Below are 14,995 nucleotides of genomic sequence, written 5' to 3' on the forward strand. Positions count from 1 at the left end.
GAACATATTAATAAAAATGTTAGTGGTTTTCTCCCACCATAAAGGAAGAAGATGGGTCAACAGGGAGAGCCTAGATTTTAGTAGAGTTCGCTCGCATTGTTCCATTACTGATGTGCCCTTTTTGAGAGAGTTGGTATTGCTTGATTTTGTTGATTTTTCGAGTTTCTTTGACAAAGAAGCGTCATAGATATCAAGCCAAAACAAAACAAGAAATATAAACTCACACACCCAACAGTTGCTTTAAATACCAAGGATGTCAGCATGAAATTAAAATGAATCAACTGACATTTCTGCTTCGAAATTTTTTTAGTAAAATTAATTTAAACCAACAGTGGAAACTTCTGTGTCTACCTTATAATGGAAAGTTTGACCTTTTTCAGTGTTTTTGGCTTAAGGGTGTTGACATTGGGGTGTTTTTGGTTAAAATTTGCTTCAACTCTCTAACAGCTCTTGGGATTTTGGTCAATCTTTGGTGGCTGAATAGCAAATGCTGTCAATTGTGTTGGTACCATGTAGTTTCCAAAGACAAGGTCTCTGAAGTAGTGGATATGGTATCCCCTCCTGCCCATGTGTAACTGTTTAAAAGAACACTGTTGTCATGTGAATTCTTATTTTTTTGAGCTTGCTTTTGAAGTTAACTTTCACAGAGAATTCCTGTTACCTAGAAATTGATGACAGACTTACACCATTTCCTTTTTTTTTCTTAGACGTTCCATCCTCAGAGCAGCCTGAACTGTTCCTAAAGAAACTTCAGCAGTGCTGTGTCATTTTTGACTTCATGGACACGCTATCTGATCTTAAAATGAAAGAATACAAGCGCTCCACTCTTAATGAACTGGTGGACTACATTACAATAAGCAGAGGCTGTTTGACAGAGCAGACTTACCCTGAAGTAGTTAGAATGGTGAGTTTCTTTTTTTCGCCGCGGACACATTTAAGCACCTTCCTTAGGGACTCACAGGTGTATTTACTGCAGGGTCAGGTCACTGGAGGTCACCTCCACAAATGAGAGCCAACCTTCTGAGAGCTAAGCACAAGTAGTTGGCACAATACTAAAATTTGAAGAGCATGATTTCATGAGAATGAAATCCAGAACTTTTCACCTACAACAGTATTGAAGGAATCAGTGATTTCAAAATACGAAGAAAGATTGCCAGGGTGTTACTGGATTTCTGGCATTGGGAAAAGAAAAGACACAGGAGAATCAACAAAAGTTTTAGATCTGTGTTTGAAAAATATTCAAGCCTGTTGGATGTCTTGATTTTTTTTTCTTCTCCCTATTCACTGTGGTATATTAGAAATGGCTTTAAGCTTAATGAAATCGTGATATGTAGAATCTAGGTAAAGCCTCTCTTGGCTTTATAAACTACTCATTCTCTTTATAATCTTAGAAACAGGAGTGATGTCTTTCATTATTTTTGAACAGCATCTTGTAATTTGTGTGGTCGTTAAGAGTTATGAGAAGAACCATTATTAGCATAATATGAGTAATTATGTTCTTATTGTGTCAATAATTATATTAGTTTTTCAGAAGCTGAGCCAAAATATAGTTTTCTGTTAGATTTCTGTGGGAGGGTTGCCTTCCTTGGCATCCTAGAAGATCTTGGATCTAGAGAGCACATGATATCTGGAGGAAGTGGGGCTGGTCTACTAACTCGAGAAGTTATGCTGAAGAGATCCAAGGGGGTCAGTGCATCATGGGAAGCCCACTGGGGAATCTCGCCCACCCTCTGTGTACTGCTGAAAATGTACTTAGCCTTTCTTTTTCACTTTTATCACTTGTATTCAACAAATGCAGAAAAGAGACATCTGTGATGGGGTAGTTATGGTTAAAAATGAATAGTTCAGATTTGGGAAGGGACCTGAATTATCACAACTTGAGAAACTATGACAGATATATGAAGGTCATTTCAAAACAATGTCCAATATATTCCTCAGATCCATATTGGAGTGTATATTGCATTTGTTAATTTATAGGAACGTAAAACAGGGTTTGTATGCTAACTGTTTATATTGTGGTTCTTGAGCAGTGGCTCTCAACCAGGGGCGATTGCCCTGCCAGGGCCCCTTGGCATTGTCTGGAGACATTTTTGGGAGTCACAACCAGGGGTGGGAGGTGGGGTGCTACCAGCATCTAGTGGGTAGAGGCCAGGAATGCTGTTAAACATCTTACAATGCACAGGACAGCATTGTACAACAATTTTGTAGATTGTTCTACAACAAAGAATTGTAGATAATTCTACAACAAAGAATTATCTGGCCTCAAATGTCAATGATGCCACTGTTGAGAAACCATGCTCTAGAGTTTGCATGTTCTCTAAACCTCTTACCCTGATACTTAGGATATTCTCTAGTCTACCTGCCTTCTGCAGAGCACAGTCCCTTGGTTTTAACCTACCCATGTCCTCAGCTAACAGAGGTATCCACCGTTTATAAATTTCTTCTATATCTTTCCATGGATAGTCCGTGAATATTGAAGCATATACAAGCATATATGTATAAATATTGTTTTTTGTAAACACACAAATGGTAGCATAGTATACACACTCTCTGTGCCTTGCTTTTTTTACTTAGCAGTATATAATGTACATCAGTACATATAAAGCTGCCTCATTCATTCTATAGCCACATTTCGTTGTGTGGATATGCCATAATTTATTTAACCACGACCCCATGGATATCCTCGGACACACCTCAGTTCGCCCTTCTGCGAGAACATCTGGGTGTTTGTGGATTTGTTTTGTAATAGCCCTTTTCCCTGTTCCTGGACCTTTGTGAATTCCCTGCCCTCCTGCCTTTAATTCTGATTCGCCCCTTCCTTTCAAGGTCTGGCTTACAGTGCTACCACTGGTTCCTGAAAAGCCCAGAGTTTTCCCTTCCTTCACTTCTACCACTTCTTGGCAACTCACCCTTTTAGAATTTGTTCATTTGCTGCTATTTAATCCTTTTGCACGTTTATCTGATTTTTCTAATTAGGCTGTAAGTACTCCTAAGCAGGAACTGTTCCGAGTTGTCCTGCACATCTCTGTGGCCTCTGTAATACCTCGTAGCCCAGGCCTACCTGGAGATTGTTGAATGAATAGATGAATTCCCTCTTAAAATAGGGGCATTTTAGGCTCTCAAATTAGGATGAAAATATTGGATGTCATTGGATTATATTCAGCTTTAAACCCAGTAGCTGGCATAATCCAAAAACCCATTCATTCCTGTGAACCAACTTGGTCCTAAACCAGCTTGAGTCTCTCAGAGGAGACCATTTTCTCTTCTTATCACCTCCCCCCATGCCCCTCTACCCCAACAAAAAAACTTTAAACAAAAGACTCCTGGGCTTCCCTGGTGGTGCAGTGGTTGGGAGTCCGCCTGCCGATGCAGGGGACGCGGGTTCGTGCGCCAGTCGGGGAGGATCCCACATGCCACGGGGCGGCTGGGCCCGTGAGCCATGGCCGCTGAGCCTGCGCGTCCGGAGCCTGTGCTCCGCAGCGGGAGAGGCCACAACAGTGAGAGGCCCGCGTACCGCAAAAAAAAAAAAAAAAGACTCCTGTCATTCGTGTGGGAATGTGTACTTTAAAATGTACTTAAGCCCTACTTTAGGAAGTATTGAATCTGTAGCATGCATGCTATTCTAGGGCATTAGATAATTGACTTTCTGGGTGATAGTTTAGGGTTCTCAGAGGTGTAATTTATTTTTCATATTTTGTGATTTGTGAAATTGCTACCTACTAATTTTGCATGGTTCCTAGACAAAATGGCATTTATAGAGAAGGAAGTAGCGTGGCAGTGTAGAAAGAGAAAGGGCTTTGAAACCACACAAACCTGGTTTCAAATGCCAACTCCGGCCACACTTACTTGCTTCATCACTGCGGACAGAGCCCTCCATCTTTGGAGTCCTCAGTTTTTGTGAGGTGCTAAGAGGTGTGTGGCCTTGGGGGAAGGGCAGCCACAGTCTCTCCTGCCCTGCTCCATGAATAGTCCACCTGAGGAAAATCGTGCTTTGTTTGTACATCAAGGTTCTCACCACCTCAGACACACATACAACCTAGTAAACAGGGATTTATGTCTCTTTAAGAAGGGTTGGAACCAAGTCCTTACTTGCCCTCTACTCCCTTCTGTTTTGCCACGTGTGAGCCCCTTGTGTGTAGAAATCCTGGTGCTATTACTGCTCGCTTTCCTCATCTGTAACGTACCTGCCTTTTGGGTATTTTGTGAGGATTGGCGATGATGTATGTAAAGCCCTTAGAACAGTCGCTAACACATGGCAAGCATTTAATCAATGATACTGTTACTGTATTTTGTGATTTCGTTATTAGATACTTGACTTTATAATCATTGGGGGAACCCAGAGTTCCTGTTTGTGGACTTAAAATGCTCTGTTAGCTCGATATGCTGTACCCCATTGCCTCAGTGGTCCTCAAATTCTGTAATTCCAATCCTGCCTGTTGAATAGTTACTGTTCCCACCTATTCCTCTTTCTTATTACTGTAAAATGAAACTACTTCACTAGGATTAGTGAGGGAAATGGTAGTGCTTTTAATGAAATATCAATGAAGCAATAGCTAGGTTTTACAAACCAGGATGAGTGATGACTTAAGATGGCATGTTCTGATGTCAGTATTATTACCAAAACCTGATGGGACTGTACTTTGAGAGTTGCTATGCCTGTTAGGGTAAGAAAAGAGTAGAAGATGAAAGTAATCTATGAGTGTGGAAACCATTTTTAGCATTTATATAAAGTCTAGACACCACCTACAGACTCTTAGAATTAAGAAAGACAAATAACTCTTTATGTGTAAACAAAATTTAAAAAAATATAGCACCTAACTCACCTGCAGAAGGGTAGTGTGGGGTAGTGGAAAGAGCCCCAGATAGAGAAAGTAGAAGCCACTGTCCTCATTTCTCATCTTCCACTTAATCAGTGGTGAGACTTGGGTTCCTCTCTAAGCCCCAAGTCTCCGCTTGTAAATGGAGGGAGTTGGTGGTGGTCTCTCACATCCTTCCAGCTCTGAAAAAATACCAGCTCTTTCATCAACACAGTGTAAGAAATTTAGAATGCATTCTGCCATTCTTTTTTTTTTTCTTTTCTATTATTATTATTATTTTTGGCCACGCTGCATGGCATGCAGGATCTTAGTTCCCTGACCAGGGATCGAACCCGTGCCCCCTGCAGTGGAAGCATGGTGTCTTAACCACTGGACCACCAGGGAAGTCTCTGGATTCTGCCATTCTTAAAGTTTACAGAACACTGTCCAGAGTAGTTGCTTCTGCTCTGTAAGTGGTTTCTTCCATGTGTTTCTTTCTCATGGGGTCACATCTGATGGAAAAATGAGAACCGGGACTGTTAGTTCCTTAGGCTTTGGCACATTTTGCCGTGCATCATCTCAAGTGTCAGGCTTCTGTCTTTGAGGCAGTATTTTTACCACATTATGCTCATGTTTTGTCTCTGATTCTGATGCCATGCATCCATTTAAAAGATTTCTTAGAATTTCTAGCTCTCCAAGTAATCTTGGGTTAATTTTTTTTTTTTTTTTTACTCAAACTTAAACTGTATTTTATACTCTTTATATTCACACATCTTCCTTTTCAAAACCATCTCTTTGGGGGATAGTTCAAATGTGAGAGGAAATCTTAACGGGTGAAGACATCATTTTAATTAATTCCAAGTAATGTTTATTGAGTGATTTAGAGCCATGTTTTTACATTTTGATGATTAAAAAAAGACAGGACCCTGCTCTGTCAACAGACTCACAGTCTGGTAGAGAGGGCAGTCATGTGAACAAATAATAAAATATGTCATACGTGCATTAATAGAAGTATGTAGAAGGCAGGGAAGGAGTAGAGCAAAAGGGAGGTTAATCCGAGGAGGGTAGGGGTGGTCAAGGAAGGCTTTACAAAGTGAGGAAAGCCCGAGTATTAAAAGGTGAAAACATGTTTTCCAGGGGCTGAAATCGTGTTGAAATGAAAAAGAGAATTACATGATGCAAAGGAATTCCCAAACCGCATGATATATTCAGAGGAACACAAGCAGTGTTGTGTTGTTACAGCATTAAGTGCGCGTGTGTGGGTTGATAATCATTGAAAAGTTGTAAGCAGGGGAGTGACACAGTCAGATTTGTACTGTATGGCAGTGAGTCAGGTAGATTGGAGGGGGCTGAACTTGAAGGCAGAGAGGAATTGATTAGGGGCCTGTTGTATCAGAGAAGTTGTTAAGAGGGCCTAAACCAAGCACGGGGTGAAAGTAGAGAAGATGAGGAAAGGATGGCATTTAAGACTCACTAGGAGGTAAAATTGAAGGCACGTAACATTTGCATTGATGTTTGGAGTGAGAGAGAGAGGAAGCAGTCTAGGATAGCTTTGGGAATTTGGTAGTCATGGTGCTCCTATTTGAGAAAGGTACAGCAGGAAGGGGAGCAGGTTTTTTGGGTGGAAGCTGGGTTGATTTTTGATGTGTTAACTTTGAGGTTACAGGAGTCCTAGATGGGAAAGTTGGAGATTGAGATTGGTAATTATTAGCATGAGAGTAGAGCAGGAGAGAAAGAGAACATTACTGGGACCCCAGGTGATGCAGAGAATCCTTGTGCTTCAGCGCAGTGGTTCGGGGGAGGTAGTATGCAAAACATGAGGAAGTTGAAATGACGGCTGTAGATAATGATTGCACGTACAGTGGTGGAATCTTGGGTGTACTGTCCTCATGAGAGTAAAACCCTATCACTTCTTTCCTGCACAAAGTATATCTTGTTGCACTGGTCATTTGCTGTTATTATTTTCATATTTTCTCTTTATATCTTGGCTTTTCTTGATTTCAGAGTCTGCCCTATTCCTACGTCATCTGTGGTTAAATCTCTGTATATCTCAAACTGTAGAATATATGATTTTCCAAAGCGAATGTAGTTTTAAGATAAAATATGTTGTACAACTTTTTCTTCTTTTTTCTATTGAAATCTTTCCTTGAGTCCTTTATATTGTTTCTTGGCCACACATTAGCTTCGTTTTTTCCCACTCTCAAATTATGTCCTGTCACTTGGTTATCTAAGTGCTTTATCTTTTATACATTCTGTGACTTAACTGGAAATCACAGCTCTGGTTAGCCTCTTAATAGGATAATATGGTTTTGTAGAAAAATATGAAGTCGCAATTAAAGGTCTCAGAGTGTGCCTACACAGACTCTTAGGAATGCTTTGTTAACTTCATTGCATCCTCTCTCGGCTAAAGGATGGAGGATTTCTTTTCATAAAATAACAGCTATCTAAAGGTAGCCTTGGGAATGATAACTACCAGGGGGAATATGAAATTTCCATTTTTCATCCTCCTGCATCTGATAAGGAATATAACTATACATCCCCGGCCAGAATTTGCCTTGGAGGCGACTCTTTAGGCCCAAAGGAGATAAGATCTTTTGGTGTGAGCCACTGGATGTGGGATGGGGGAAGGTGGGCTGCTTACAAGATTGGAAATATAAATAATGGGAAAGAATTGAGTGACATCTGGGAAAGTCATTTAGGAAGTGATGAACTTATTGGGGAATTTTTATGGATAGGATAAGTCTAAAAGATAGGACCTAAGAATTAAATTAGAAAAAGAATTCCTTGGTACTTTGAAAAGAATTTAAGGTTATGATGATGAAGATTACCAAAAGATACTTTTAGAATGAGGTCAGGAAGAATTGCTGCTCAAGGTTAGGAACAGATTGTTACCATTTGTAATTTATCAGAGGGTAGAGAAACTGGCAGGCGCTCTGTCCTTTCCTTAAACTGTCACTCTGTGCTACTTCAGTTAATGCTCATTTAACAATATTCATTTAGCATCTTTGGGTGTCCGTCAGTTGGTTTCATGGGGGTCAGTGGACCTCCTGATGTTGAGTGCAAAATTCTGTGTTTTGCCTCTTTTTGTGGGAGAAGATCTGTAGCTTTTGATTAAATTTTCAAAGATATAATCTGACTCCAGAATGGTTTAAGCTCGATTTTTACATATGCAGTGCTCTGCTTGATGCTGCTCTGTTGGAAAATGTAGGATGAGATTGGAAAGGAGCAGGGTCTTCCCATTTATGGCAGTAACTAAAGATGAAAAATGAAGTTGTAAGAATGATTTCACCAATGAAACCATCTGGGCCTGGAGTTTTCTTTATGGGAAGTTTTCTGGCAGTGAATTCTTTTTTTTTTTTAATTTATTTTATTAAAGTATAGTTGATTTACAATGTTGTGTTAGTTTCTGCTGTGCAGCAAAGTGATTCAGTTATACATCTATCTATCTATCTATCTATCTATCTATCTATCTATCTGTCTGTCTATCTATATACATTCTTTTCCATACTCTTCTCCATCACAGTTTATCACAGGATAGTGAATATAGTTCCCTGCGCTATACAGTAGGACCTTGTTGTTTATCCATTCTATATATAATAGTTTGCATCTGCCAATCCATCCCTCCCAGACCCCCTCAATTTCTAAAATACATGTCTGACTATTCAGATTTTTTGTTTTACCTTGTGTCAATTTTTGTAGGTTTTTATAATGGTTATACAGTTTAGAATTGTGGTTGAATACTTAATCTTTAGAGGTTCTTCATAAAGGTGTGCACTAACAAAAGAAGGTCACCAGCACCTGTACACCTTCCATTGTTAGCAGCATAATAATCTGCAGCAACTACTGTGTGGATGAATTCAGTCTTAACAACAACCTTCTTTTGTATTATATATTATATAATTATATAATTTTATATTATATTATATTTTGTTATAGTATTATTATATATTATGTTATAGATGATGTAAAGGAAGTAGAGAGAGGTTAAGAAACTTGCCCAAAGGTACTCACCTGGGTAACTGGCAGAACTGAGGTTTGAACCCAGTCTTTCTGGCTACAGGGCCCATCCTCTTAACCGCTGTGCCATAATGCTCTCCTGGGATCAGTCTTTCTAATAGGAATGAAGACTAAAATCTCTAAATTTGGACTATTGCCTCAGTACTGTGTTCTCCTCCTGAGCCCCTCTGAATAAGTCATAAGGCCTTGATGCTTTCCCTCTACCTTTTCCTTGCTTGTTATTTTATCAAATAATAGGCTCTGGGGTTAAATGTTTGTTTTTGCTTAAGAAACAGCTTCCCTTTCACTCCATCTCCCCGCACCACCTCACTATCCTATATATAATAACTACATTGCCTTTGTGTTATTCTCAAATTAACACTTTTTCTCTGCCCTACCACTCCTTCCCAGTAGGCAGGAGTACATGGTGATTGGGGGTGAGGAGGACCTCAGGAGGAAAGCTGTGTAGTTCAGAACTCTCCTCTGTTCCATCCTCGAGATGGTCGTATCCCTTAAGTTCATGTGCTCCCGCCATGCTACTTTTCTCTCTGCCCCACCGTTAGAAGCAGGCAAGCTATGTCAGCAGCCAAGGGATCCCTAAATTGTTTGGTTAGCTTGGATTGGAGCAAGGGAGTTAGATGATTTAAATGTCCCTCCATCTCTTGGGCTTCCCTGGTGGCGCAGTGGTTGGGAGTCCGCCTGCCGATGCGGGGGACACGGGTTCGTGCCCCGGTCCGGAGGGGCCCCTTTTCCACGGAGCGGCTGGGCCCGTGAGCCGTGGCCGCTGGGCTTGCGCGTCCGGAGCCTGTGCTTCGCGGCAGGAGAGGCCGCAGCGGTGAGAGGCCCGCGTACCGCCAAAAAAAAAAAAAAAAATGCCCCTCCATCTCTATGTTGGCCCCTAATTCTTGGAAGCACTTAACATTTGTACAGCCTGCTTTTCCTTTTTGTGGTCCTCCCTGGGTCTGTGATGTAGATGGAATGACCTGGGCCACTTACCTAGCCGTGTGATCTTAGATGAGTCTTAATCCTCTTAAAGTTGTTACCCACTGTAACTTTATAAGGTTGTTATGATGTTGTTACTGTTATCGTTATTCATAGTACCACCTTTGCCACCTCTGCTAGACTTAACCTTTTTTGTTTGGATGGGTTAATCAGTTTTTCTGGTTACAGTGAAGTCTTGCTAGCCTGAAAGCTTTTTTGTCTCTTTAAGATGACTTTCCATATCTTTGACTGTTGATTTTAAACTTTAATTCTCTCTGGGAAATTTTATTCTCAAGTCTTTTTTTGAGGGTGTGGGGAGAGCCCTGTTAATCTGCAGGTGCCCGTGTGTGTATAACTATATATATACATGTGTATATATGCTGCCCTACATAAAATTTTTCCTGATATTACTTGCATAGTAATGTCCACACGGTATTAATAATTTACCACTTCTCTCCTGCAAACATTCTCTCTTAAAATATCAGACAGGGATTTTAATGGGTTTAGTTTTAATTTAAACATTTTAAGGAGCAGATTTTTACGCAGGAAGCAATGAGCTACTCATGATTGCTGTTTGCTTCATTTACAAGCTGTAGTCCCTGTGGCTTAACTGCTTTACAGATTGTTCAGAGTTTTCAATATACCTAAAATGGTTTGACAGCTGTGACTTGTCTAGCACTGATCTATCCAATACTATCATTTCACGGAGATGAGAATATTCCCCTTCTTTCTCCTTCCCCCACGCCCCCAAGCTGGCAGCAGAGTTTTGCAGGATAAGTTACAGTATTGCATTCAAGTTTTGATTCCTCTTTTATCCCACCTTTTAATTTAACCTTGAAACTGAAAATACGGTTAGCGGTGTAAGCAATACTTCTGGAAAAATCTGCCAAGAAAATGGATGATATAATGATTGGGAAATACTGCCTGTGGTATATATAAGTGGGTCTTAACCTCTAGCGTAGGAATTGACGTTAGTTTATATGGCTCAGTCTTCTCTTTAGTGAGGAGAGACAGAAATGAGAGAGAGGTATTTATTGGTTGATTCTCTAAGGGGAAAGCCGGTTACGCCACAGTGGTGCATTATTAGCAGGAAGAAACGGAGAAAATGAGTGTCCTCCATGATGGCATTCTCAGAGACAGTAATGCTTGAGGCAAGAATTTGGCAAGAAAACAACGCAGGTCATTTCCAGGAGGTAGGTGGCTTCTGACCAATATTAAAAGCCAAACTTGGGCTTCCCTGGTGGCACAGTGGTTGAGAGTTCGCCTGCCGATGCAGGGGACACGGGTTCGTGTCCCAGTCCGGGAAGATCCCACATGCTGCTCCGTGGGAGGAGCAGTGCCAGGAGGGCAGAGGGTGACATACAGAAGAGAGGATGTTTCTGAATAAAAATAGGACCTGTTATAACTATTTGGTAAGTTGGAGAGTGAGTTTACTTTTTAATAAAATGGATAAGCAAGGTATTCTGGAGAGTATAATGTTTCCTGGCCCTACAGAAAGGTGGGTTACAAACAGAGAGCGGGGGCTGGGCAGGGGCTCCATGGGCTACCTTGAAATACCATGGAATTTCCCTTCCTGAAGAAGTTAAGGCATTTATGAGAATAGAGTAGAATAGAGTAGAACATTCTGGAATAATGCAGGCCTCTTCCTTTTGCGGGACGTTTGGCTTTTTCTCTTAGAAGTTAGAAAAATGTGTTAAGCTTATAAGGTGCTAGATAAGGTGCTAGAAAGTTGAGTTTTGTATTTGTGCTGCCATCAGGTACAAAGTGGGGAGTTTGTCATGCCCTATTCTGGAAAGTAAGTGTAGTTATTTGAAGGGTGAAATAATTGGAAGGCAATGGTCTTTAAAAGCACATTGAAAATGGAAGCTAGGGACTTCCCTGGCGGTCCAGTGGTTAAGACTCTGCACTTCCACTGCAGAGGGAATGGGGAACTAAGATCCCGCATGCCTCGCGGTGTGGCCCCCCCCTAGAAAAAGGAAGCTAAAGGGGTTGGTGGGCAGTACCTGCCCCTAGAACCCTGTCTTGGTTCCTTTCCCGGGAACTGACACCCACGCTCCTGTCTCCCCCTCCAAGATGAGGCCAGCGTGCCTCAGTGAGGCTGGTGAGGGAGAGCTGTCTGTCTGGAGGGGCTTCTTCCTCAATTTATTATGAAGCAGTAGTATCTGGTAAAGGGTGATGTTAATCTCTGGTCAAATGTAGGTCAGGTGTGTTTTGTTTTCACTGCTCACCCTTTAGCTCAGGGCTTTATTTTACTAATGAAGGGTCACAGAGACAGAGACTTACACACAGACACAGAGTAAGGGGCAGTGACAGTTTTGACAGTTCCCTGTTTATTTTCAGTGATTTCATATAAGAACACATACTCAATAGCCAGAAACTCTGCCTCAGGAGCCTCAAGTGTTGTGTGCGTTTTTTAAATTCAAAATTCAAGAGGTTTAGATTTTCTTGTAGCATTAGCTGATTTTGAACCGTAAAGTGTTCAAAGCAGATGTTAAAGGACTATACGTGTTCTCAAAAAAGCCCCGTGTTGTTATTGTTTTATCAACTTGTGCACTTTGGCTCTTACCAAAATGACTTAATTTACCAGTTTTAGTACCTTTCTGGGATGTAGGATCCGTAGTCCATGCATAATGATATGTAGCAAAAACCTGGTATCGCAGGGCTAGCCTGTGTGTGGGACGTGAGTGCCTGACTGCCAGCAGCAAGATGGCCTGCTCCGTATTTATACACAGTAAGCACTATGACTATTGCAGTGTTTACACCTCTATTTTTGGATTCCAAGATTTAATATCAACAATCTTCACTTTTGGATTCACTGCTACATTTCCAGTTTTGGAGGCAGTGCAATATAGTTGTCTCTCTGTGGGAAATATTTCCTGGTGATGGTTCGTGTGGGGATAATAGACTCTAGAGAGAATTAATTTAACATTACTGTCAGCATTTCAGCAGGTAAAAAGTTGTCTCTTACTTTGAGCAAAGTTTAGTCTTGAAATAGAAGCCTAATGGGACTGGAGGGTTCGTGGTTGGAATTTGTGGGTAATAAGATGGAGTGGCAGGGATGGGTCTAGATTACAGAGGTCTTGGCAAGCTAAGTAGAAGAGGTTAGACTTAATCTTATGGACAGCAAGCAGAGAGTTGCTAAGGTTTTTGAATAGGAGGTGAAATGTAAATGATATTCTTATTTTTCTTTCTCCTGCCCCGCAAAAAAAGCTTCCTGCCAGCTGCTTTACAGAGACTTTTGGCTGGCAGATTTAACCCAGGATGGCTGGTGGCAGAAGGCTGTTGTCCTAATCTTGTCAGATGGTAGCAAAGGAAGAGGAACTGGAAAATAATATGTAAAGGGACTCCCCATCTTCTCTCTTTTTTTCCTGTGCTCATAAAAGAAAGTTTGGAAACCAGAGAAAAAAATGATCCATAGTTTCATTATTTAAATTCAATCATTGTCCACATTTTGGCCAGTTTCCTCCTAGTCACTGTTTTAAAATGAGATTTTTCCCTTAAATAAAAAATGTTTAGATATGCTTACATGGAATACAATTTTAAGAACAGGGCTTAGACAGTGAATGTTCAATGAATTTAACAATTCTATACACTCATGTAACGATAACGCCAGATCTAGAACATTGCCGTCACTTAAGAAAATTGCCTTGTTCCCTTTCCTGTTTTCCCTTGTTAAAATTTTTTTTCTAATCTTACTATGTATTTAATTTTGCATTAAAAATTTCTTTAGAATTATGACGTAAACATGCTTTCATGTAATTAAATATATTTTAAAAACATCGTTCTAATGTCTGCCTCATACTCCATCATGTGGATATACCATTGTTTACTTAACGCTTTTCCCATCTGGGGACATTTAAGCTGTTCTCAAATTCCACTATTAAAAGTAACACTGGGACTTCCCTGATAGTCCAGTGGTTAAGACTTCGCCTTCCAATGCAAGGGGTGCGGGTTCCATCCCTGGTCTGGGAGCTAAGATCCCACATGCCTCGTGGCCGAAAAACCAAAACATAAAACAGAAGCAATATTGTAAGAAATTCAGTAAAGACTTTAAAAATGGTCCACATCAAAAAATATTAAAAAAAATAAAAAAGTAACACCACCATTAGCCCCAAGAGACGTTGTGAAGGAATAAATAAAATGACTTGTTGATAAGTTGCATAAAGCAGATAGTGGAGAGGAAGAGTTAAAGAAAATTCCAAAGGGTTAGACAGATGAGAAAGGTGAGAAGAGAATTCTCTTTCAGGGGAAAATAGAGGATGTGATTGGTTTTGACTAGAATGAATTCGAGATCTAATGAGATGTCAGAATTGCTCTGTACATAACTGGAAATAATGGAGTTAAGGACATCCTAGTGCCCTGGAAACAGAAATCATAGTAGAAGAGATGACAGAGAACTGAGTATTGAGACAAGAGCATCATGCCAAGGGTTCAGCTTTGCTCGACCTTGAGTTGTAGTGCTGATTTTTCTTTTGAGATTTGTGTACTTGTTCATTGGGTGAAATTGATGACTTTGAGGCATTCATTTGACTTCTTTATTCAGTATTCCAAGATCCAGAATGTGCTTTGCTTTCTATTTTGATTCACACTAAGATCTTTTACTGTGGTTGGTGCTAATTCTGAGAAAGGAAACTTGATGTGGGCATCTCTCACTTTACCTTGGCTGAGGTTAGAGCAGCTGCCATTTAGTTTTCTTGTCGTTCTGCTGGATTCTTTCCCACTAATGGGGGATTGACATTTTTGCATAAGAAAATTAAATTGCCTGAATTAGCAGAAGTTACTGGAGAATGGAAGAAATAATTTAATAGGAAACAATTGCTAACTTTTGAGTAAATAGTGCGAATTGAACACATACATGCGTTATGTTTACTTGCTTTATCTCTGAACCCACACAAAAATTACTGAAAGGAAATAAAGCCCACAGGAACAAAGCCAAACGGAGAGGACATCTCAGAATCAACATTTTGGAAGCCAGAAAGCAAATGAACCTGTGGTCACTACCTTGGCTGATTAGAGACAGTTGAACCCTAAGCAACGGCAAGGACAGTTCAGAAGTAGCCAACTCATACCGTATTAACCCCTGGAAGGTGCAGAAAGGTACTTTTCAAAGTAAGGGTGCATGGGGGCAAAAATAGGAGACTTGGTGGAAGGTCTGTGTAAGAAGTAGTTGGAACTCCTAATCCTACCCACTCCCCCCAAACCAGGCAGCCAGATGACTGTGC

At 40.6% G+C, this 14,995-nt stretch overlaps 1 protein-coding gene across 4 annotated transcripts in view; it reads left to right on the plus strand.

Moving 5' to 3' along the window:
* PPP2R5E (protein phosphatase 2 regulatory subunit B'epsilon) overlaps nucleotides 1-14,995 on the plus strand; it is a 152,672-nt gene that overhangs the window by 76,254 nt on the left and 61,423 nt on the right. For all 4 annotated transcript variants that reach the window (XM_060141711.1, XM_060141728.1, XM_060141718.1 and 1 more), the window contains exon 3: nucleotides 708-904. In XM_060141711.1, the coding sequence (XP_059997694.1) occupies nucleotides 708-904 (197 nt within the window). The remainder of the gene's footprint in view (nucleotides 1-707; nucleotides 905-14,995) is intronic.

This window comes from Lagenorhynchus albirostris, chromosome 1 (genome assembly GCF_949774975.1).
Source record: "Lagenorhynchus albirostris chromosome 1, mLagAlb1.1, whole genome shotgun sequence".
Classification (NCBI taxonomy): domain Eukaryota; kingdom Metazoa; phylum Chordata; class Mammalia; order Artiodactyla; family Delphinidae; genus Lagenorhynchus; species Lagenorhynchus albirostris.